Source organism: Ursus americanus, chromosome 3 (assembly GCF_024610735.1).
Source record: "Ursus americanus isolate L20-20 chromosome 3, mUrsAme1.1.p, whole genome shotgun sequence".
NCBI classification, from domain to species: Eukaryota; Metazoa; Chordata; class Mammalia; order Carnivora; family Ursidae; genus Ursus; species Ursus americanus.
The window spans coordinates 60361636-60387272 of NC_142129.1; the positions used below are offsets into that span (position 1 = coordinate 60361636).

The window sequence follows — 25637 nt, forward strand, 5'->3', positions numbered from 1 at the left end:
CTCCTTATCTCTACTAACATTTTTAAAGATTTTTTTGTCTGATATTAACATTAGCCAATCCTGTTTTTTTGTGGTTGCTGTTTGTATGATATTTTCCATACTTTTACTTTCAATCTATTTGTATTCTTTACAAGAGGCATTCAGTTTTTGCCTTATATATGGAGGGCAAAGTAAAGAGATTTAGCAAACTAGTCACTCTCTATCTGACCTTGCTTTTTTAGCCTTTTGTGTTGTTGCAGAACTCATGGTCTTTTTTGAATATCAGAAGCTTTAGGGAAGCTATACAAATTTTAAAAATTGACAAATATTTGAAATTCCCATAGGACAATATACCAAAGCTTTTATAATGATAAACTCAGATATTATGAAGTACCTGTCTTCAGGCATTAAGCATATTCATCTCTTAAAAGTACAGTGATTTATCTACTTTCCTAACATATTTGTTTGTCCACCAGTTATAAATCTTAAAGAATCTTGGCCATTGTGTTAAACTAGAAAACAATCTAGTACAGATTATTTTATATCTACAAACAAACCTAGAAAACCGTTTCATATTGTATCATTATGTATCTATTATTTATAACTTGGCACATTCTCCCAAAGTATTTCAAATTGAGGTATTACAGATTCTATTATATACTGTCTCACTTATTTGAATCCTATGGGGATAGACAGAATAAATAGAAATGTCAATTTTAATGTATATTTTATATGTACTTTTGTCATGAGGGAAAAGTTATATTGGTAGTTTTCTAGAAAGTTTAGCACATCATTCATGTCATAAAATTGACTAGTGAGCAAGCTCTAATTGTAGAGCTCTTCTTTTAGTATTTGAGGAGCTAAGTCCCCAGATTTCCAAATGGGAACCCAAACTATCCTTATAATTTTCACTTACCTAGCTGTATGTTGCATTCTCGAGTTAAGGTTGTAATGAGGTTTTTGAGTGTAGCTTGTTCATTGCTAATAAGATTTTAAAATTTTCTACAGAGACCTTTAACATTTTTAAAAAGACAAGTCAATTTTTTGGGAAAAAAATGAACAATACAAAATATGGGTTATTATTTAATCATATGAATTAAGAATTTTCCTCTAAAATAAATACTAAATAAAAATAAATAAATTTTTAAATTTTTCTGTGTAAATATTATGTAGTTCTTTAGTATTGTTTGATGTAAGGAACAAAGGCAAAAGAAAAAATTAAATTTCCTTACAACTTTTAATCCATTGACAAGTCCTTGAGACAGGCAGAGTGACTTCCTCTAGGAACTCAGCTGCCTCGATGTTAATACTTTGCTGAGGGCAAAAGGCAACTTTACATTAATGTTAACCCAACCTCCAGGATCGTTTACATTTCCTTTGAAAATTTCTTTGAAAAATTCCTTTGAAAATTTCCTTTGAAATTTTCCTTTGTTTCTACCCTCCAAGATACATGTTAGCAATCATCCCCCAAGCATATGGCCCACTGATATACATCTAAAGGGTCTCATGACTAAGGTTTTACTAGATAGTAATAAATGACCTTTTCCTAACAATAGCTACCCCCCTCAAGGTCCTAAAAACCTTGCTTCCATAAATCCTTAGAGACTTTCACTATCCCTAACCCCCTCCCAACTTAAAAGTATATAACTGGTCACCCAGCACAACCTCAGTGTATCTCTTTCTGTCCACAAGTTCTGTCACCATGCTTTAATAAAACTACTTTTGTCCACCGAAGATGTCACAAGAATTCTTTTTTTGACCGTTTGCTCTAAACCCCAACATTTGCACATCACTGTTGCTGTTACGCTGTGATTGCCACTACATTTATTACATCTTTAGCTTTGGATTAGTAAACAGTTATTCAAAGTGCAAAGTCAGAGGAAATGTGAGCGCTACAGAAGCATTAAGAAAGAGAAATGCTCTACAGAATAAAGATGGAGTTAGTTACTTTTTTCCCAAGACAAAATTCTATTGCAGGAAAGAGATCAGCGAAAACATTTCAATAATTCATGCAAACCTCACTAGGAATCTCTTTTTAAATATTTTCCTTAGTTTCTAACCAGGTACAATGTCGCGGTGTGGATAGGATCTTAGAGTTATTTTAAAATTAAATGAAATGATGGCATATCCCCAGAGTTCTATCCATATACATTTTATGAAATATTTATTGAGGGTTTACAGTTTGAGATAATCAAAGTCAATAGTGCTTTTTGAATTATATTTTTCTAGGGAAGTTGAAAACTGGTGGAGCAAGAGATAAGAGAAGAAACCTTTTGTGCTCATTCCTAAATTTTTTTACTATACAAAATTCTTTAGGGGAGACCTTTTGTCTTGAAGAACAATACATTCTACACAGTTTAATTGCTATCTGTACAAACAACAAAAAGCAAAAAAATTATAATAACTTCATAAGCTACACTTATGAGATTGACTTACAAATTAATATCTTTAGTTTATTGTGCTCTTATTAACTTAAGCTCAGAAATTGATTTTGATTTAAAAACACTTCTGTGGGGCGCCTAGATGGCTCAGTTGTTAAGCGTCTGCCTTTGTCTCAGGGCGTGATCCCAGGGTCCTGGGATCAAACCCTGCATCACGCTCTCTGCTCTGCTGGGAGCCTGCTTCTTCCTCTCCGACTACCCCTGCTTGTGTTCGCTCTCTCTGGCTGTCTCTCTCTCTGTCAAATAAATAAATAAAATCTTTTAAAAAATTAAAATGAAAAATAAAAACACTTCTGTAACTTAAAATTATGTAATAAATGTTTGAGAGTTTTTGTTCAGTTAGATAAATTTTTCCCACAGTGAAGTACTTTAGTAATGATTGAATTTTTCTTTCATATTTCTATTTCATAGATATTATATATATTGTAGTAGTTTCCTTCAATATACATAATAGCTAATATTTGGAGATTTTCTACCTACTCTGTCAACAAGAAACTCTGGTATCCAGATAATGACAGGTCTTTGTGCTTCCTATCATTTGAGAGTACAGGAACTTCAAACAAGAGTTATAATTCTAGTTATATTTCTAGGATATATTTCTAGGATTACTACCTCTGTTTCTTTCTTCTTCTTTCTGGGAGAGGAACTTTATGTTCTGCCTCTGTGGGTATGACAGAAAAAGTATCTTCCAGGCCAAGTGCTGGTCAGAAATGGCTTTCCATACTACAGCATCTCTCTTTCCCCAGGGTGTTTTCTTGTTTCTCCTTCAAAACTGTGCCCCTGTACCCCATTCCTTTTCCTATGCTTGTTAATAAAAAGGGATTTCAATACTTTATCTTAAAAAAAGAAGAAGAAAAAAACTTTGAAAACTTTATATTCTTTCCTGTACTCAAGAATGCAGGAAACTTCAATAGGAGGGCATTTTGCAAAAATTAGATTGGCATTAAAAGCTTAATTTACTTTGTTGCCTTCCAGGACTTGGCAGAGTTGGAACTTGGGGGGCATATGGCTACTGGGGAAGAAAGTGGGTCATGGAGGGTCAATAATGGCATTCAGATCTGGAGGGCCATTCTCAAGAAGAGTCTTTGCAGGGTCTGTGACTTCAGATGGTAAGAGTAAACAGATCCTAACTCAACAGTGAGCAGCAGTATTGCTTGTCCAAATTAAATGAAAATAAAGTTCTTGAAACTTAAGTACCTCAAAAATATATTCTACAGTTTGTTGATTGGTTTATTGCATTTATGGAAAATTCAAGTCCTCTTTGACTTACTAAGAGACCCTGACATTTTAGATGGTCATTATGTGCAGTTGTAGGTTATTTGCTTAATTTGGGGGAGAGAATCAATTTTAACTGAGGACTAAGCTATGTTAATGAAGAAAACACATACATAAGACACTGTCTTTCCTTCGTAGCTCAGGAGTGCTCTCCTGGGGGACACCAGTTTCTTCGGAGCCCTTACAGAAGTGTGCATTTTGACTCAATGCACCTCCAGCATTCTCCCTTTCAAGACCTCATATGTGACCATTCCCTCTCTCCCGGATGGTATCGGTTTCTCATCTTTGACAGACCTGCTGAGATGCCAACCAAGTGTGTTGAGGTATTTCAACTCACTAAGCGTACACTACATGTGTATTTTCTTATGTATTTTTTCATATGAGGATTGAATATTGTTACAACCAATTTATTTCTCACTCTGAAATATAATTTTACTCTTGTGTCAAGATTGAGTTAATCCAAAGGAGTGTTGCCGTGTTCCCTGTTCTAATAATAATAGTAATAGTTAATGTTATGCTCATGCAGTCCATCAAGGGTTTTTTACCTACAGTATCTTACATAGTTTTTACAACTCTAGAATATAATCTATCATCATTTCCATCATAGAGCACAGGAAACACAGACTTTTAAGCGAAAACACCCCTATTAGAGTTACCCAGCTAGCCAAACAGCCAAGTTTTGATCACAGGCCACCAATCTTCAGGGCTCCTGTACTTAACCACAAGTAACTTGTAAACAGTAAGATACTGTGTTTTCTAAGTGCTTCAAGTTCTTGTCAGTCTTAAATAGAAGGCCCCTTCTCTGTGAAGGCTCTTCATTCTCCTTATTGTTACCCATATTTCGTGAATTATGCAGAAGCAGGAATTATTTTCCCTTTTAAATGTAATGTAGAAAAAAAAACTCAGGAAAGATACCCAAATTTTAACAGTATTTAAGTAGTGACATTGTGGCTGTCTTATTTTTTTCCCTTTTTGTTTATTTGCTTGTCACTTCTGTGGCATTTTGTTTGCAATAAACTAAAAAAATCAGAATTTAAAAGTAAAATTTGAGGAAATTACAGGAAATTCACTACATCCTTAAATATTTGTGCTCTTTTTCTTTGCCTGAACATATTATAATTGAATCTAGACCCTCACACAAATGTAAAGGTGAACTGATTTCGCTGGGTCTGTGCCCCAGGGAGAAGTGTTCCCTGCCTCCACTCTCTCATTCCCTATTGAGCCGAGGCTTTAGAGGATCCACTTGGTGAATCGGTAGATTTTTTTTTAATTATTATTTTTTTTTACTCTACAGGATAATACAAGTCTGTGTAAATAAATGTCTATGATGTTTAAAATAATTCATGTGCATTATAGAAAACTGTTAATAGAATAACATTCATTCATCATCGACCCACACAGTCACACCACCATGAACATTTCGCTGTTGTTCCCTCTTTTTGTATTGCTCTGTAAGGTTCATGCTACACATCCAATTACAAAACATGCTTTTCTCAGGTAGTTACAGCATTAGCATTTTCCTATGCTGTTGAAAATTCTTTAATATTAATTTTGAAAATAATTTTCTGTCATATGTATATAGTGTATTTATATAAACCATTGCCGTGTGTGCACCTTTGGGCTTTTGCTATAATAAGTAATTCTGCAATTAGCAAACATGCATATAAATCACTGTTCTATTTAGTGTATTTAGTAAGATTATTTTATAAGTAAAATTAGTGAAGCTTAATGTCTTTTTGAAGTTTTGATACGTATAATTGTTTTTTAAAAATATAATGCTAATTTCTCATTTCAGGAGCAGTAGATAAAAATAACTTTTCTAATACTGAATACTCTCATGTATTCATTAGGAATCTGTATTTCATCTGTGAATTATGTGTTTGTGTATTTTACCACTCTATGATCTTACAGTTTTTAAGTGGATAACATTATATCATTAAAATAAAATAGGAAATATAATAGTGTGACAATAAATAATATACTAAATATAATGCTATTAACAAATACTTTTCTTCTTATTTGATTCTTATTAACTCTTCTTTGTCTTATATTTTTAAAATTATTATTTAAACATAACTATCCATCTTTTCTTTTATGATTTCCATTGCTTTTAAGCCTGGAAATAATCATAATATTGAGCATTATAATCTGGCTAACAAGCTGGATCATAGCTATGTAGAAACTATGTTGTGTACATAATTATGTTTATACCTCAGCACAGCACAGTGAGGTGGGTACTACAATCCATCTAGAACAAAAGGGAAGGGTGTTGAGTGTCTTAACTGAGGTCATGCATTTAGAAGGTGCCTGAGTCCTTCCTAAATCATATGTAGTTTCTTCTTATTTTTCCTGGGTTAGTTTTCTATTTAATTCCATTTTCCATCTGGAAATGATTTTGATAATTGGCTTTAAGTGAGGCTTTTCTTTTCCAAATTGCCAACCCATTGTTTCATCACCAGATTTTGAATAATCCTTTCCTTCTCCCCTGATTTTTGATGCCTCCTGAACTATACATTAACTTCTTTTTAAAAAATTCTTTATTTAAATTCAATTTTGTTAACATATAGTGTATTATTAGTTTCAGGGGTAGAATTTAGTGATTCATCAGTTGCATATAACACTTAGTGCTCATTACATCAAGTGCCCTCCTTAATGCCCATTACTCAGTTATCCCATCCCCCCATCGCCTCCCCTCCAGTAATCTTGCATATACTATACCCAGTAATTTTAGAAAAAATCTCCAAGGTGAGTTTATCTTTTTGCTCTGTATTAAGATGACTTCAGATTCACTTATCTTATCTTAGAATGTATCACTATGGTGGTAAGTTATCTGATACTGAATTTCTCTTATTCACGTCACAAAGGTAACATAGAATAAAATTAAATGGAGTAAGATTATATTAATTATGAGCAATCAACCTTAAATTTAGTATTGTTTAAATTCAGTAACTATGTAAAGTTCCTTTTTAGCACAGGTACAAGTTATTAGAGTTTTTAAATGATAGTTTATTATTTTAAAGGTTGTTTAGAAGAAAATGCAAAGGTGACTTATTTATCATGTGTGAAAATAAATTGGATTTTCAACTTTCCTTTTTTCTGTTGCTAAAGGTGAATCACTGTGGAACACAGGCCCCCATCTGGCTGTCTCTGAGAGATTCAGAGACGCTGCCTTCACCTGGAGAGATCAAGCAACTGACAGCTTGTGCCACATGGAAGTTTTTGTTTAGTGCTGCAAAAGACTGCTGCCTTTTTCAAATCCCAGTGTTTGTAAGAAACTGTGGAAATTTTTTCGTGTACTTACTACAGCCCACTCAGGGATGTATGGGGTATTGTGCACAAGGTAAGAAAACATGAGTAATATACATGAACTGTTAATCACAGAACTCTGTGTATGTTGGTGTTTTGGGGCCATTCTCTGGATAGGTTATGTTGAGATAATACAGATCTCAGGAAGAGTCTTGGTCTGCCACTGTTGCTAGAGTGAAGCTAAATTTCTGGTTTAAATTAGCCAAATCTGTTTAGGATTCTTTCCTCCCATTGAACATGATGATTGAGTGTGTTAAAAATTCATTGGTTTCCTCATGCCCCTTCACTCTTCAATAAGGGATGAAAGATGGTGAGTAAAAGATATCATGAAAATGTGTTTGATCATTTCATCTTTCATTCATTCGTATGAATTGAATATTTATCCTTTGCCAGGAATTATTTTAGGCCCTAGGGTTGTCTTGTTCATTAACAAGACAAATGGGGTATCTTCCCTGGTGGAACTCACATTCTAGTGGAGTGCCTCAGACAACATATAAAAATAAACTGGATTTGACCCAAAGAATAAAATAAATATGCAAGAGTCCCTACTATGTCAAGGCACGATAGAGAAATAAATTGGTTGAAGAAAGGAGACAAACCTTCCTTAAAGACAAATGCAGAGAAATAAATTGGTGGAAGAAAGGAGACAAACTTTCCTAAAGATGAATGCAAATATTTGCAGCAACTATTCCATCTACAAGGTGGAGTCTAATTCCTTCATTTTGGTTGTGGGCTGTACTTAGTGACTTGCTTCCAAATAATATATACTATATATAGAAAGAAAAACATAATGATTTCATATGGAGAACCTAGTAGACACTATATTATTAATCAAGCGACCAAGGTTAATATCACCAGTGATAATGTATGTTGGTCTCGGCTACCTACTGATAATGTGCAAATAAGATGCACTTCTCCTTTGTGGTATTCTTCCCTAAAAGCCATAACCCCAGTGTAATCATGAGGAAATTCATGCAAATCCAAATTGAGAAGCACCCTACAATACTGAACAATACTCTTCAAAAGTGTCAAAATCATGAAAAGCCATGAAAGAGTGCAAAAACTGTCACAGATTGGAAGGGACTAAGGAAACATGATGAATAATGCAATATGATGATATCCTGGCTTGACTACTGGAACAGAAAAGAATGCTAATGGAAAACTGGTAAAATCCAAATAGAATTTTCAGTTTATTTAAGAATTGAGTCGTAAGGTTAGTTCCTGAGTTTTAACAAATGTATCATGGTTTTGTAATATGCGAATTATTAGTGGAAGGGGTATTATTACGGGTAAATCTTCATTTATCTTCATAATTTTTATGTGAGTCTTAAAATTAATTTTAAATAAAATGTTTTATCACAAACCAAAAATAAAACAAAAATAAAATTATTTTTGAAAGCAGTATGTTTTATAAATTAGAAAAACTGGTCAAGGCAATAGGGATTAACTGGCACAGGGATGCTATCTTACAGAGAATACCTGAAGAAGGTTTCTTTTAATAGGTGATGAACTTGAGCTCAGCTCCAAATGAGAAGAATAAGCCAGCTCTGAAAACATGTGGGGAAAGAGCATTCCAGGTAGAAAGAACAAGATATGTCAGTGTCCTTAGATAGGCATGAAGATGGCCGTTCGAGGAACTGAAGGAGGAACGACATGGCAGGAAGACTGAATGGATGAGACTTTAGAGATGAAGTCAGAAAAGTAGGAAGATGACAGAATCTGTAGGGTCTGTAGATCATGGTAAGAACTTAGATTTAGTCATAACTGCAGTATAAAACCTTATGGGATTTAAAGTAGGTGAATATGACCTAAGGATTGTATTTAAAGGGCTGTTGTTCCTGCAGTAAGACTCCATCTAGGAGGCTATGGAAAGACTGTGGTGGCTCAAAGGTTGGGGGAGGAGGAAATGGTTTAGACTAGTGGCAAAGGAAAGAGGTTATTGAGTTGAGATGTCTTTTGGAAGCAGAGCTCATGCATTGGATATAGGAGAAGATGGAAAGTAAGGAACCAAGGACAAGGCCTAGGTTATTGCTTGAGCAATTGAGACGGGAAAGTAACACATCAGTGGGGGAGAGAAAGAAATGAAGAGTTGTACTTTGGCCTGTTCCGTAAGAGGGGATATGAGATATACAGACATAAAATGCACACCAGATTCATGAGCCTGCCACTGTATGGTCTTGACTAAGGAGGCTGGGTAATGGGAATGCTTGTGGGTAGCTCCCATAATACACCATCATGGAGCTCACAATAGATAATTGAACTTAATAAGTTATTGTTTGTTTCATTTTCTCTGTACTCAATTATGACTAAACTCTTTGAAGACCATGTACCTGAGATTCTTAGACTCTCTAGATTAAAACGAACCCAAATAACAGATACGGCAAAACAATGGCAAAGAGTATAAGTGGAATCACAAATTGCAATGAATGGTGTGAATGAGAAGATTAAAAGTTGCTGTAGCTGAGGGAGGGAAGGTGAAATTTATAATGAGATGCTCTGAAAAAGCCTCTTCTGAGAGCGGGGCATTGACATTGAGAGTTGGGGGGTAAACAGTCCTGGGTCAGATAAAGAGAGTGGGGAAGAACCTCCCTGACAGCGACAACAGCACGTGAAAGGCCTTAAAGTAGTGAGTGTGGTGTTGCTCCCAGAAGTGAAGCAGCACAGAGACACATACTGGATTGCAAAGAGTGAGGGAGAGCCTAACAAGACACAGATTTGGAAAGGCAGCAGGGCCTGATATTTAGGGAGCTCTTCATTTTATTCTCTGTGCTTCAAGAAGTCTTAGGAGAATTATCCTGAGAGCCTGAGCCAGTAAATCGTCACGTCTTACCCAGCTGCTGGCCAGCTAAACCTGGCTGAAGGCATTACGTTCAATAAGGAAGGACAGCATCTGCTCAGCTAATAGAGCTAGTGTTATTCATTGGGAAGGAGAAAATCCAGAGAGATGCATCAGTTTCATTGAGAGGCCAAGATGAGCGATTTTAAAAAATGTCTTTTAAGTATTTTTCAATATCCTTGTCATTAAAAATAGTTAATTTTTATAAAATTTCAAATAATACTGCCAAGTATTTGTGGAAAATTGTATAGGTGTTTCGATGAAAAAAACCCCTACAATATGCCTACATTATTTTAAGAAATATTGATTACTGTTAAAAATGAAAATGAAACTTTTATACCATAAAATAAGAAAAATCACTTCATCAGAAATATTATTGTTTACATTGAATTTTAAAAGTCACTACATAAAATTTGCATTTTTATGACATGCCCTTAAAACTTAAAAAAAATTTCCTGTTGATGCCATTTCCACCCATTCAGCTTCTCAAGCTTGAATATTCAAAATTATTTCTCTTATTCTCCATATTCAAGTCCTCCTTCTGGATTTATTTATTTATTTATTTTATTATTTATTTTAAATTTTTTATTATGTTATGTTAGTCACCATACAGTACATCCTTAGTTTTTGATGTAGTGTTCCATGATTCATTGTTTGCGTATAACATCCAGTGCTCCATGCAATATGTGCCCTCTTTAATACCCATCACCGGCCTATCTCAATCATCTACCCCTCTCCCCACTGAAGCCCTCAGTTTGTTTCCCAAAGTCCATAGTCTCTCGTGATTCATTCCCCCTTCTGTTTACCCCCCCTTCATTCTTCCCTTCCTTCTCCTACAGATCTCCCTGCTATTTCTTATGTTCCATAAGTGAGTGAAACCATATGATAATTGTCTTTCTCTGCTTGACTTATTTCACTTAGCATAATCTCCTCCAGTCCCATCCAAATTGCTGCAAATGTTGGGTAATCATTCTTTCTGATGGCTGAGTAATATTCCATTGTATATATGGACCATATCTTCCTTATCCATTTGTCTGTTGAAGGGCATCTCGGCTCCTTCCATGATTTAGCTATTGTGAACAATACTGCAGTGAACATTGGGGTGCATATGGCCCTTCTCTTCATTACGTCTGTATCTTTGGGGTAAATACCCAGTAGTGCAATTGCTGGGTCACAGGGTAGCTCTATTTTTAACTTTTTGTGGGACCTCCACACTGTTTTCCAAAGTGGCTGTACCAACTTTCATTCCCACCAACAGTGTAAGAGGGTTCCCCTTTCTCCACATCCTCTCCAACACTTGTTGTTTCTTGCTTTGTCAATTTTTGCCATTCTAACTGGCGTAAGGAGGTATCTCAATGTGGTTTTGATTTGAATTTCCCTGATGGTTAATGATGTTGAACGTTTTTTCATGTGTCTGTTAGCCATTTGTATGTCTTCATTGGAAAAGTGTCTGTTCATATCTTCTGCCCATTTTTTGATTTGATTATTTGTTCTCGTGTATTGAGTTTGAGAAGTTCTTTATAGATCTTGGATACCAGTCTTTTATCTGTAGTGTCATTTGCAAATATATTCTCCCATTCCGTGGGCTGCCTCTTAGTTTTTTTGACTGTTTCCTTGGCTGTGCAGAAGCTTTTTATCTTGATGAAGTCCCACAAGTTCATCTCCTTCTGGTTTTAAATAAAGAGAATTTTTGGGAGAAGATTGTTATTTTTTACTATTTGCATATAAGTTATTAATCAGATAAACACATGAATTATCTTCTCTGATGTGCCAATAAAAGCTTACCTTGAAATACTATTTAGACTTGAATTAGACTTCATGAATAGCAAACAAAAATGAGTCACTTAATCCACATAAGTGTCTCTTTTTCTTGCTTACCAAGAATCTGAAGCAGATGTTCCCTGATGATAGTGATTTGGCCACTTTACAATGACAGACTGAGGTCTCTGTGAGTCTCTGGGCTTTTGCTTTTCCTTCATGGTGATGAAATGAAGGTCCAGTTTTAGCCCTTTGTGTGCATTTTAGACAGGATAAAAAAGGAAGCCCTAAGGGTGAAAAGAGGGCCTGTGCTAACTGAAACTTTCCGCCTTTAAGGAGCTTACTTGGAAGAAGTCTTATCACAGCTACTTCAGAAGAATTCTTTGGCTTATCTCTGCCTTTAGAGGCAGTCTGTGAAATGTACTTTTTTACTTGAACATACTTCTGCTCCCAACTAATGGGCTATTGGATAGGCAACAAACAGTCAGTCATATTTAGCTTAAAAATCATCAAAACAGAAAAATTAAAAATGTTTCCACTTTCGTAATATATTATCATGACTATTTTTGTTTTTTAGAATCTATATATAATTTTCACACAATTTATATGCACTTTCTAGAAACCAAATAAGAAATGTTAGTTCAAGATTATACTTAGAATCATTGCCATTCAAACAAAAGGATTTATATATGTTATTTATTAAGAAGAATTCATTGGGGGACACCTGGGTGGTTCAGTCAGTTAAACATCTTCTTTGGGCTCAGGTCATGATCCCAGGGTCCTGGGATCAGACCTACATCGGGCTTCCTGCTCAGCCGGGAGCCTGCTTCCCCTCTGCCTGCCATTCCCCCTGCTTGTGCTCTCTCTGTCTCTGACAAATAAATAAATAAAATTTAAAAAAATATATACATGGGGTCTAAACACACCAATTAAAAGTCAGAAATTTTCAGATTGGATAATAAAAGCAACACCCAACTACAGGTTTCTCAGAAAAGCCCATTTTATTTATTTTTTAAAAGATTTTATTTATTTATTTGACAGAGAGAGAGACAGCCAGTGAGATGGAACACAAGCAGGGGGAGTGGGAGAGGAAGAAGCAGGCTCCCAGCAGAACAGGGAGCCTGATGTGGGGCTCAATCCCAGGACCCTGGGATCACGCCCTGAGCCAAAGGCAGACGCTTAATGACTGAGCCACCCAGGCGCCCCAGAAAAGCCCATTTTAAATATAAAGAAAAATGAGGTCGAAAATATAAGGCTAGAAAAATATATACTTAGGTACCACAAATCACAAGAAATCTAGAGTGGTAATATTAATAGTAGACAAAGTAAATTATTGAGCAAAGAATATTACCTAGAAAAAAAGGGTCATTTCCTAAAGATAGAAGGGTCAATTGAACAACAGGACAAAACAGTTCTAAAGACTTGTGTATTTATGCTCAATTGAATAAGTATACAAACCTTAACCTTTTGCAGCTATTTCTGATGCAAAATTACACCCATGTCACCCTGATGAAGTTGAAATTGGAGGTCACTGTGTTCGTAAGTACCACATTTTATTTTTTAGTAATGTATTTATAAACTAACAATTTCAGTGGGTTTTTATGTTCTGTAACCTATTTTAGATGTTAACTATACTGTTTGAGAGAGAGAGTGAGTGAGTGAGAGAGTGAGTGAGAGAGCACACACAAGAGCAGGGGCCTAGGGGTAGAGGGAGACAGAGAAGCAGATTCCCTGCTAAGCAGGGAGCCCAATGTGGGGCTTGATCCCAGGACCCTGGGATCATGACCTGAGCCAAAAGCAGACGCTTAACTGACTGAGCCACCCAGGTGCCCCAGATCAAAACATTTTAGATCTCTAAATTTAATCTTGCAAGTGACCAGAGATAAAAATTACAAAATCTTCCCAAATTTCTAGAGAAAACTTCATACATTTTTAACATCAGAAAAATGAAAAGACTAAGACTGTTTTTTAACACTTGATGTATTTCACTGAACAGTATAATCACTCCCGTGATGAGCAGCTCTTTCAATCCAGAGTAATGATGGGTTGAGTTATAAGAGTAAATGATAAGAGTAAAATAGTAAGTCATTTGAATTTACATTATAATGACTGTTTTTTAAGCAAGAAATTAAAATGTGAAAAACCTTAATTTTATTTGTTTGTTCCATCTTAGAAAAGGAAATCTTTCAGAAATTGCTTAAAAGGAGGTAAATTACTTTTACGTTCAAGAGCTAGACTCTTGAAGGGTAGACACATCCAACATGCATTAATATAAACTTGATGAGCTGATACTTTTCTCTGCTATCAGTATTTCTGTGATTATGGGTCAAAATAAGAACGTGCTACTTTCCCGATTGCTAGAAAATAATTATTTCTCTAAATGCTATCTTCCTTTTCTTAATATAAATCCCTGAGTTACAGTCTCCACGAGCTTTCCCAATCAGCCAGTCTCCATTCTTTAAGATGCCCAACTACAGATGATGCATTTTCTCCCATCAGGTCAGCTGTCTGCCTCATTGCCACCACCACCCCCAGGAAGGCCAGAAGTTGTGGTGGAGCTGATGGGATCCAGGCTTTTCTGTAGGTGTGCTTTTGAGGCTTCCCCTACAAACACCTCAGTGGGATTTCTCATAACTTGGTCTAGGCTTTCTTCTCAAGAAATCAAAGAGGAGCTGAAGCAAGAGACCACAGTTCAGGAATCCTCTCTTTTAGAACTGGATGGCATAAATCTCAGACTCGGAGATAGGGTATGTTCACAAACAATTGGGTTTTCTTTGCTTTTCATGACTGAATTAATTTTCCAAATGGATTTTTTTAATGTAACATATCCTAAAAATACTTTTGTCCCCAGAATATAAAGCACTATTGTTTTTCTTTTTATTTTTTCCTTTGACATTGTGCCAACTCCAGTGATAATTGAATGAGTCAGTAATCTTAGTGACGACATACGAATATCCATTGTTACAATTTGCTGAATTATCAATGAACCCTTATAACTTGATGCCTCTTTCTGGTTTTAAAATGATACGTTTTTATTCTGGAAAGATTTTTTCATTTTTTTAATGATGATATCACTTATTATCTACTTTTAAATATATCTTAAACACAAAGTCTACAACACTTTAATTTATGTTGAGGTTTTGAATAGCTAATATTTTTAAATGGTGGAATTTTTCTCAGTTTTCAAGCAAGTTTTAAAATTATTTAGTTTCTTATTATCTTTTTTGCACTACCAAAAGTTAAGTACTTAATTATAATAGTTTACACATATTTTCTCCAATATTTTATTGCTAAATGATTATTTGTTATTGTATTCATAGATATTCTGTAGTGCTTCCGTCTTTTTATTGGAGAAACCACATGTACAAAGTTTAGCCATCGAAAGCCAAGAATTTTTTGCAGGCATTAAGGTATGTCACCATGGGGGTGGATCAGAAAGATTATTTCTCTGTCACTGTGTTTTCCATACTGTGATCTGTGGATGCTGGTTCCAGGACCTCATTACAGAGTAAATATTGAGATCCAAGAGTCGGTATTTTTGAAAAGTAACCCAAATAATTCTAATGCACAATGAAGTTTGAGGGCCCCTGTTAATGAATAAAAATTGGAATATATTTGCATATTTTTTCAGAAGTAGCTTTAATTAGAATAAAGTTAAAGTTTTATTCGTACAATTTATTCCACCATGTAACTAAAAGTTAGAATCTTGATGTTTAGTTACCATGCATTTTTGAAGACAGGTCTAGGTCAGGGACTGAAGCCTCTGGCTAGAGTGGAATTGACCCAGAAATCTGGGCTTTATGAACTGTGAAGAGGGAGCTAATTAAACAAGGCGATATCTGTGGTCATTGCTGGTAGCATAGGGGGTCCAAGAACAGATGAGCTATTGCAGCAGATGAGCAGGCATGACAGGGAACCCAGAAGTGGCGGAAGGAATGGGGCAGAGTCGTGAGGCCTAGGCAGCAAGTGCTGTGTACCCTCTGTGGTCTCAGCCACCGCACTGGAGTCAGACCTGCACTCATCTCTAGTTCAGGGACAAGATGGGATAATCTATAGATTGTGAGAATAGGAATCAGAACCAGGAAAAAACCTGTTCCTGGAGAACGTCCATTTATACACAATAGGGACCAGGAAAAGAGTGAGAAGAGTAACCATGTTGTCAGAACAGCATAACCACAGTGGGGGGAGAGCAGAGCTCAGACCTCGGAGCACAGAATCTTTGGATCTCCATTGGTAAACACTCAGCAGACAACATCTGGGTCAGTGGTTGGCCCCAGAAAATGTTTCTGATTAGGCTAACAGGGAGAAAATGTGGTGCTAAAAAGCATCTGTTTTGAGAGCTAGCCAAGAGTTGAGACAAAGTAAAAACTTCCTGCCTCACGATAGGATTGGCCTATGAACTGGGATAGGCCCAGTCCTAGGTTTTCGGTACTCAGTAATCCAACTGAGGAAAACAGAGGCTGTGAGATAAGCTGAAGGTTGAGATAGTTGATGTGACAATAGTATTTTGATTTATATATTTAAAAATACTTAGATTTCTATTTGCAACAACGTGGATGGAGCTAGAGTATATTATGCTAAGCGAAATAAGTCAGAGAAAGACAAATACCGTATGATTTCATTCATATGTGGAATTTAAGAAACAAAACAGATGAACATATGGGGCGGGAAGGGGGGAGAACCAGAAGAGACTCTTCTTTTTTTTTTTAAGATTTTATTTATTTATTTGAGAGAGAGAGAAAGAGAGTGTGAGCACAAGCAGGGGGAGGGACAGAGGGAGAGGGAGAAGCAGACTCCCTGATGAGCAGGGAACCCTATGCGGGGCTCGATGGGGGGGACTTGATCCCAGAACCCTGGGATCATGACCTGAGCCGAAGGTAGATGCTTAACTTACTGAGCCACCCAGGTGTCCCATAAGAGACTCTTAATGATGGAGAACAAACTGGGGGTTGATAGAGGGAGGTGGGCAGGGATGGGCTGGATGGAATTCCAGGAAAAGCATATATAGAAGGCCTCTAAGATTTTGCTGTCCTTTAAAATACAAGTCAAGGATCAATTATCAAAACAAACTCATCCCGTTAATCAGTTTACAAAGGTGCAAATTATTTGTTCAGAATACAATGCCAGGGAAGCTGCTTTGTTTAATGACAATCCTAACGGCAAGAATCTCTGGGGAAGGTGAGAAAAATGCTCTTGCAGAATTTTATCTTAGGAATAAATTCTGTTTTGACATGACTGCTCTGCATACTTTCTTCGGCCAGTTACACCCTGAGTTAAGCACGATAGCAGAAGATGGGAAAGAATATCAATTGAAGATAGAGAGCACAGTTCCTGTCATTTGTTCTGCATCCAGTGAGCTTGGCCAAGAGTGCAAAATCTCATTAAAACTGAAAACTGTTGATCAAGGTAATATACTAGATTCACTTAATTTGATTATGATATTTCAGATAATAATTAATGCTTTTTTTTCTTCTAGAAAAAGTCACTGGAGTGTATACATGTAATTAATTATGTTGTGTATTTACATCAAGTTATGGCTTAGTCACATTAATACTACTGGGCCATATTTATGACAGAACAGCCTGTGTTGTGTTCATATTTATCCCTCCTGGGCTCGAAGCATTCATTAAAACCAACAAACCAACCAACCCAGTAATGAGCAGCTCCTCCTCCTCATCGTTCTCTTCCTCCTCCTCATTCTCCTCCTCCCACTTATTTTTTTTTTCTTTGCTTTATTTTCGGAGATGGAGGGACAAACTGCTCTTGAGGATTTTCCAAATATCCCAAACTAGGGAGGTGTGATATGTTATGCTGACGTAGGTTCAAACTTAGGCAACATGGATCTCTTAATGCATTCTTTACACTTGTCTCCCTAATGTAAGCTTGTGTTTGAGATCTTTTGTTTTAAAATTCTATTGAAATTACTATTTATATAGATTGCAGGATGCATGGCTGCATATATGTCACTGTCACAGCCTATAGAGAGAGATGAAATTCTCCCATAGAACACGATAATGTACGAGAGCACAAACCATGTTGATTGAGTTCTATTTCTTCCCCTAAGACTCTAATGTAGAGACCAAAGCACGTAAGAGATACATAAATTAGAATATAGCTTTTAAGAGAGATTCTTCGTACACACCTTTTCACCATAGGATATAAAATGTATGTAGTAAATACACCAAATACAATATATCTAGGTTTTCATGTCTTTATCACACCAAATTATACCAGAGAAACAAAAGGACAGGAATGCTAGGAGAGTCCACTGGGAATGAATGCTACACCCAGAAGAGGGATGGATATGGAAATAGAATGAGGCATCGGGAGAGGTTGTCCCCAGACAGCGGACAGTACGCAGGCTGAGGTAATACCCTGCTACCTATTTAGATTTCGGGAGCACCACGAACAGCACTGTTTTTTTGAAATTCAGCACAGAAATATGCAATTAAACTCTCTCTTAAACTGTTTGACCTAATTCTACTTCGAACTACCTGCAAAAAGCATATTTTTGTAAATTTTGCAACCGTTTATGAGCGCAAATAAGAAGAGGATGATGTTATTGATATTTTCCAAATGTGTTAGGCAAAGATTTTCTCCAGTTGCAAGTATACTTTAAACTGTATTTGTGTGCTTTCAATTCTTTCAACAAGACAAGCATTATTATAATAATCAAAAAGCAATATATTTCTACATTTTAGAAATTTGCATGTTCCTATTATTTGTCAATTCCTTTTTTTCTGGAGAAGGATTTATGGATTTCATTCTGGATATGCCTCATCTCTTTAAAAAGTGTTTCTACTTCCATAGAGAACAAGTTGTTGTCTCCTACTGTGTTTCTACAATGACTGTGCAGCTTTTTTACAGGCTTACGGAGAACAATACTTGGCCCTCTCACCATAGACCAGGGGAAATGATGTCAGGGGCTCTATCCAAGCCAGATATATTCCATGATCACCTTAGGGAGCTGGCTAAGAGTTTAGATGTTTTTGTTATTTTTTATGTGCATAGGAACAGTATGTATTTCTAGGGAGGAAAATGCATGAAGAGGAACTTTCTTTTTTTCAGGAATTTGGAGTCTAGTGCAGTGTTCTATGTCAGACCAATATAATTTTATACCTGAAAATTATGTGTGGAAGAAAAGAAGATAGAAGGTTTTTAATAGCTGCTGCTTTTTTCTGGACCTCAAAAGGATTTTGTAATCATTGATTGGATATGAGAGCAAACTTCCCTGGTTGCCGGTTTTTGGAACAATCTATCTGTTTTGTTTAGTTACACATTCCCAAAGTTCCTTTTATTCTCTTCTGTTACCATTTTCTTTCTAAATTATTATTTTTTTTCTTTATTCCATAGGAAAGGGAGCATCTCAAGGTTCTGAATATATTGGACATTTGGAAAACAAAAAGCTATAGAGAGTTTATTACTGGTGTGGAATTACTTAATTTATTTTAACTTTTCTATTTTTAAGATGATCCAATAATCATCTATACCAATAATTGTTGCTATCGTTCAACAATGGATAGAACATGAGTACAAACCCTGTGAAATATTACAGACATATCTGGACCCAAGTCACGATTCTTAGGCAGAAAGAACGTCAAATTATGTTTCTTGGTGGAATCATGATTTTCTTACAGAAACACGATAAATTTTCTATATTGCTTTTGAATTTTATGCAGGTACACATGGATTTATAACTTTATTGAAAATAGTACTGTGTATGTACATACATATGTATATATTGAAGTTGATTCATTATTTGTAAAGATTAGGTAGGGTTCAGTAGCCTTGTTTTTATTTGACAAAATTACATCCATATTTTTTAAATGAGAGAAAAGAAGAATCATCTCTCAATTCAGTGTTCCATGTTAAGTTATTACATGCTTTGGTTGGTATAATTCCTTTAAAAAATTCTCAGTGTATTTTTTCACGAAATAGGTAAAGAACAGCGAGGCTTAAATTTGGCACTGTCTTCCTGTCACGTGGCCCTTCAAAGGACATCATCCTGTGCTAATGGATCGTGTAGCCATGCTTTTGTGTACTACACTGCTGTGACGGATTTTTCTCGAGATGGAGACAGAGTTACAAACATTGTAGTGGAACCTATAGTTCATGAGGATTTCCTGTGGAACACCTACATTCCAGACAGCATCCAGGTTGACAAATTACAAAAAATGCCTCTACAATTAGAGCTTTAAAAAAGATATATTTATTTAATCAATACATCTTATACACTTTTCATTTCAAAATTGTTTAATACATTTTTTTCCATTTTTAAATGAGTCAATTTCAATAACTGGTAAAAACAGTAATTAATGGAAAAGTCTTTGAGATTGCTAAGCAATTTATTGTGTATCACTAAGTACAATTAATGATAATATTTACCGAAAATATCTTTGCTTTTAAGATCAAAGTAAAGGATGTCCCAACTGCTTACTGCTATTCATTTACTGACCCACATATAATTACATTTGATGGCAGGTAATTTCCTGAAAGTTTTTTTCTTTTAGTAGTTTTGGTTTCTTCTGGATTTTGCTGTTGTTTTGTTTTAAACATCTTACTATTTTATTATTTCTTCATCCTATTCATGGAAAGATTAGAAAGGAAGACATGTATGAGTATTACTGACTTGTTTCAAAATACTAATTTATTTGTGTGGAGTGTTTTTGCCTTAAAATTTGGCAGATTACACAGATTAGTTGTGAGGCTGAATTTGTAGAAATGAAGATTCTTACAAATATGAACAGTCATTTTAACTTGATCATTTAGTTATTTTTAACAATGGTTAAGTTCTTTGCTCTAGAGATATTTACTATATTGCATTTCCACTTGATACTGAAATAATCTTGAAGGTTTAGGCAAGATTATTAGACTAACACATTATAATTATTTTAAAAAGTAAGCATTTCTATTTCGTGACAAGGATACTCAGGGGAAAACTATTGTAGCCATCATGAATACCGGCATATCTGCCCTTGGAATGCAAGTAAAATGGGCAAAATGATCAAAAAGTAATCTAAGCTATCTTGCTATTAATATCAGCATACGAGGCTTTAAACTCAGTAATACTGTTCTGGGGAATATATGATTTTAAGATGTCCCTAAAGAAAATTATAAGAATACCCTTTGTTGAGTCAAAATTGTCTTCATGATGTAAGGTAAGGTAATTTATTCTTTTTAAAAAAATTTTAATGTGATCGTTGTCAGTAAAATTATTCAATATGAGCAAATAGATAAGCACTCCATAACAGATGATATTCCAAAAGTTTGAGCAAGTATTGAAAAGTTGTAGAAATTGATCCCACATGCAAGAATCCTTTATGGTTATAATGAAAAGCTTAGAAGTTTTAGTGGAAAAACCTCCAGAAAGCTTAATGGTGATTAATTTAATTGGTTATAATTCAACAAGATTAATTGTGCAACAAGTGACCAACCCTGTTCTCAATGCTGAGGGTATGGCAGTTCATAAAACAAACATCCCCTGCTCTCGTGCAGCTTACTTCTGTATAGGTAAAGAGATTTATGCACAATTAATAAATAAAATGTGTAGTGTATCTGAGGAACATAGGTGCTATGAAGAAAACTACAGCAGGGGTGGGAGGAAAAGGCTCTAGCAGGGGTTGACCAAAGCGGTGAAAGGAAGAAACAAGTTGTGAGATAAGATGTTTGTCACTACTTTTTTTCCTTCCGTGCTTTAAACTAATATGAAGCACCTGGGTGGCTCAGTTGGTCAAGCATCAGATTCTTGATTTGGGCTTAGGTCTTGATCTCAGGGTGGTGGGATCAACTCACATGGGACTCCGCACTCAGCGGGGATTCTACTTGAGACTCTCTCCCTTTCCCTCTGCCCCTACCCCCCTTGCATGCATGTGCTCTCTCTCTCTCAAATAAATAAATAAATCTTAAAGAAAAAAAAACTAATCTGTAAGCTATTAGAAATATGGATTTTTCATTCTTGCATCAAAATATATTGAATGTGTATAAATAAATGTAACACCCATTTTTTGCTTATAACATGTTATTGTGGTATTTTGTACCAATTCTTAATGCAGTTGATTTTTGTTAATGATAGGGTATATGATAATTTCAAGACCGGAACATTTGTGCTTTATAAGAGTATGTCACGAGATTTTGAAGTCCATGTACGCCAGTGGGACTGTGGAAGCCTTCACTATCCTGTGTCATGTAACTGTGGGTTTGTTGCCAAAGAAGAAGGTGATGTAGTTACTTTCGATATGTGCAGTGGTCAGCTACATGAATCACGGCCATATTTATCTGTAAAGAGCCAAGATGTAACCAGCAATATCAAGATAAGTGAATCCTACTTAGGAAGAAAAGTCACAGTATGTATGATTATTTACATTTAAAAGTAATTTTCCTCTTTTTCCTACAGATTTTGAATTAAAGTCTGAACTTTTTTCCATCTCTATTAAATTAGAAACTATCATTTTTTTAATATTAGTTTTTTTCCCCCAAAATAGCTTTTTGATTAACACTGATCTTAGAAGGAACAACTTTTTTTTTCTTTTTTTTTCTTTTTTTTTTTTACTTAGCACACACAAATAGACACAACATAGTTAAGACTTTGTCAAATCTAAGCATCCTTATTTTAAGATTTCAGTATGGTAACTGGGTGGGTTATTCCTACAAATTATTTTTGATGGTGCCTAATAAATGGTGTATTACACAGAGATTATATAATTAAGGATAAATATTCAGGAGTAGTTAGCCAATTTTTGAAATGAGTACAGGTGGTTCTGCCTCAGGAATAGGCTGGTAGGCACATGGAGAAGATTAGAGATCATTAATATTTTAAAGTAATAGTCCGTGTGTGTAAGCTAACAATCTATATTATAATGTCATCTCCCTTTCATCTTCCAAAAAAATAAATTCTAGGTGTGTAAGATTCAAATTTAAATGAAAGTAGTAGAAAATATAGGTGAATGTTTTTATAACATTGAGGTAAACAAGAATTTTTAAACATAATGTTATGTATTTGAATTCCATCCTCACAAACCAAAATGCAAATGAAAATTGGGAAAATATTTGCTACATATAAAACATACAGTTAATATAGAAGAGACTCCTTTTTAAAAATATTTTTCAATCTTCCCATTTTTTTTTTTTCTTTTTAAGACACTCTATACCCAACGTGGGGCTTGAACTCATAACCCCAAGATCGAGAGCTCCATGACGCTAGTGATTGAGCCAGCCAGGTGACTCTAAAAAACACTCTTATACATCACTAATAATCAGCACTCCAATTAAAATGAGCAAATAATATACACAGGCAATTTACAAAAGAAAACTGATAAATATATCTAAAAGTATAAATAACCAACAAAAACATGAAAACCACAACTTCATTAGTAATCAAAGAAATGCAGATTAAACATTTCATACAATATTGGCAAGAGTAGAAATAGTAGCTACAGTTTTTCCAAAGGACATATGTATAATGCATGCACACAACCTACGCATGTCATTTTTCAAGAAATCTTACTTCTCAAAATTTACCATAATAAGTAAGTATATGCAGAGTCCCAGTGGTGTTCATTGCATCTCTCCTTCTAAGATGGAAAAGTTACAGTTAATCAATGATGAATTTTTTAGTTTAACTAAAACCCTAAGTAGAGTGATGTCACATAATAGAACACTGTCTAGTCACAAAAATTTTGGAGTCGATCGTATTTATTGACAGGCAAAGATATTAATGATGTAGAGGAACAGTTTTAGAAGAATCTGCACCAAAATCTTAACATTAACTAGCCCAGACTGAATAGTAATGTAAGGTTTGTTTGCTTTTAAAATAGTTTTTGGGAATGAGCACTTACCGTTTTTATAAAGAGAAAAAGTGCCGTTTTTAAATTTAAGAAAATTAAAGGGTAAGGAGTCAGAGGAACAAACATACATGGTGTATCTTCAGCGATTTTTAGAAGAGAGAGTTTCTTGACATTCAAGTCCCTGATCTGGGAGCATTAATAAGTCTGTGAGGAGGATCACAGATGATACAGGCTTTTAAGAGAATTCAACAAACCCTTGCTCTCATTCCGACTCCCCAGGTATGCCCTGGTTATAATTTGCCTTCTGATTCTGTTTGCCTGCTGTGAAGATGAGAATGTTGATTAGCCACAGGAATATGTATTCCTCTGGAATTATATTTATCTGCATAAATTAATTACTTGGCAGTCTAGTTCCATATTTAATTATTGTCATAGACATTACTCGGTATATATTATCCTCAACATTTATAGCTGTTTCGATTGTATAAAATACCTCACCTTAGTTTAAAAAGAAAGGAGCTTGAACAATATTTTGCAATAAAAAATCCATATGGAGATCAAATTTCAAGTCAGCAAAGTGCAAAAGCCATTGGTTTGACACATAGCATTAAAAGGAAAATTGTAGTCTGAAGAAAATCGGTATTCTCTCTTTATATTGAAAGAATAAAGGAATTTGTTTCTTCTCAAATAATAGGTTTTTTTCTTAATCCATATTGAATATTGTTTAAGCATCTTTTATTTCTGTATTTCTGTATTTCAGATCAGGTTTTCTTCTGGAGCATTTATCCGTGCTGATCTTAGTGAATGGGGCATGAGTTTAACAATCAGAGCCCCTAGCCTAGACTACAGAAACACTTTGGGACTTTGTGGCACCTTTGATGAAAACCCAGAAAATGATTTCCATAATAAAAATGGGATAAAAATTGATCTAACTTTTGATAATTGTGTTGCTTTTATTAATGAATGGAGGTAAGAAAGTAAGTGATTTTCATGTGTTACTGTACTGAGTGGTGACACAATACTCTGTGTTTTTTGCAACACGTTACTGAGAAACAATGTTCTTGTGCAATTTACTTTTCTTTTCTGTTTTTCACCTGGAAGGATTTTGCCAGGGAAAAGCATGTTTGACACAACACCAGTTTCTCTGCCGTCACCTGGAAAGCTATCCTATTGTAGCTGCTCATTGGACACTAATTCATTATATCCTTCTGATCATTTGGGCAGTGCTTCTCAACAAGAGATTGTTTCAGGTTGCAAAGATCTCAAACATGTCAAATTCTCTTTCTTGATACCAGAACTAGATGTCACCTCTGAGTATATTAATTCAGAAGCTCTTATCAGAGGGATAAATGAGTATACATTTGGAGAAGAGAATAATTTGAACTTCCTTCCTCAAGAAAAAAAGCATGTGAACCTAACAAAACTGGAGTTACATTTACAAAAACATCATGGAAATGAAAAACAAGAGGCACCAAAAACTTTGAACAATGGGAAACATACACAGGACCAGGGTAGCCACAGCCAGGAAATGAGGCGGGATCCACAAAACAGATGGAAACGGCAAAACTTTTATGAGTTTCTGCCTGTATTTGCTTTCCAAAGTCTCAGCCAAAGTGACCTAGAAGAATTTACTTATTTCTTCCCTGAGGACCATACTGAGGATGTCCACCAGGAGTTTGTCCCTACATGGCCCACACCCTCTGGTCTCACTGAATTCGGCACTTTGACGCTGTGCCAGCAGACTCTTGCCAACTCTAGTATAGGAAGATACTGTCTTGCCTTTCTGGGCAAGAGCCTAGACAGTGCTGTAGATATGTGTGTTAAAGATGTTCTCCTAAAAGATGATCTTAGCTGGGCAGAAGCAGGTGTGGCTCTGTTAGAAAATGAATGTGAAAAGAGAATTTTGGAAGAGGGGAAATATAACACAGAAGGATACAGCAAGTCAATTGAAGACATTCTCTCCGTACTCAAATGCCCCAGTTTATGCAGCGGCAATGGGCAGTGTATGGAATGGGGATGCGCATGTTCCCCAGGCTTTAGTTCCTACGACTGCAGTGATTCACATGGTGAGTGGGTACTCTCTAACTCTGATATTGCGTATGTTATTTGATTATGGAAATTCTTTGTTCTTTTTTACCTTCAGTATCTTAACAGGGTTTATTCAGATTATATAAGGAAAAGAACCCAAATTAATTAATCGATACAGTAATAATCCTTCCAGAGCATCTCATCTTACTCAGAGTAAAAGCTCCGGTACTT

General features: G+C 35.4%; 1 protein-coding gene across 2 annotated transcripts in view; it reads left to right on the top strand.

Annotated features, from left to right (window-relative positions):
• VWDE (von Willebrand factor D and EGF domains) overlaps window positions 1-25637 on the top strand; it is a 67209-nt gene that overhangs the window by 6342 nt on the left and 35230 nt on the right. For both annotated transcript variants that reach the window (XM_045793136.2, XM_045793137.2), the window contains exons 2-12: window positions 3834-4018; window positions 6804-7035; window positions 13069-13134; window positions 14095-14342; window positions 14916-15005; window positions 16857-17001; window positions 19534-19751; window positions 20003-20076; window positions 21668-21938; window positions 24139-24347; window positions 24480-25444. In XM_045793136.2, coding sequence (XP_045649092.2) covers window positions 3834-4018; window positions 6804-7035; window positions 13069-13134; window positions 14095-14342; window positions 14916-15005; window positions 16857-17001; window positions 19534-19751; window positions 20003-20076; window positions 21668-21938; window positions 24139-24347; window positions 24480-25444 — 2703 coding nt within the window. The remainder of the gene's footprint in view (window positions 1-3833; window positions 4019-6803; window positions 7036-13068; window positions 13135-14094; window positions 14343-14915; window positions 15006-16856; window positions 17002-19533; window positions 19752-20002; window positions 20077-21667; window positions 21939-24138; window positions 24348-24479; window positions 25445-25637) is intronic.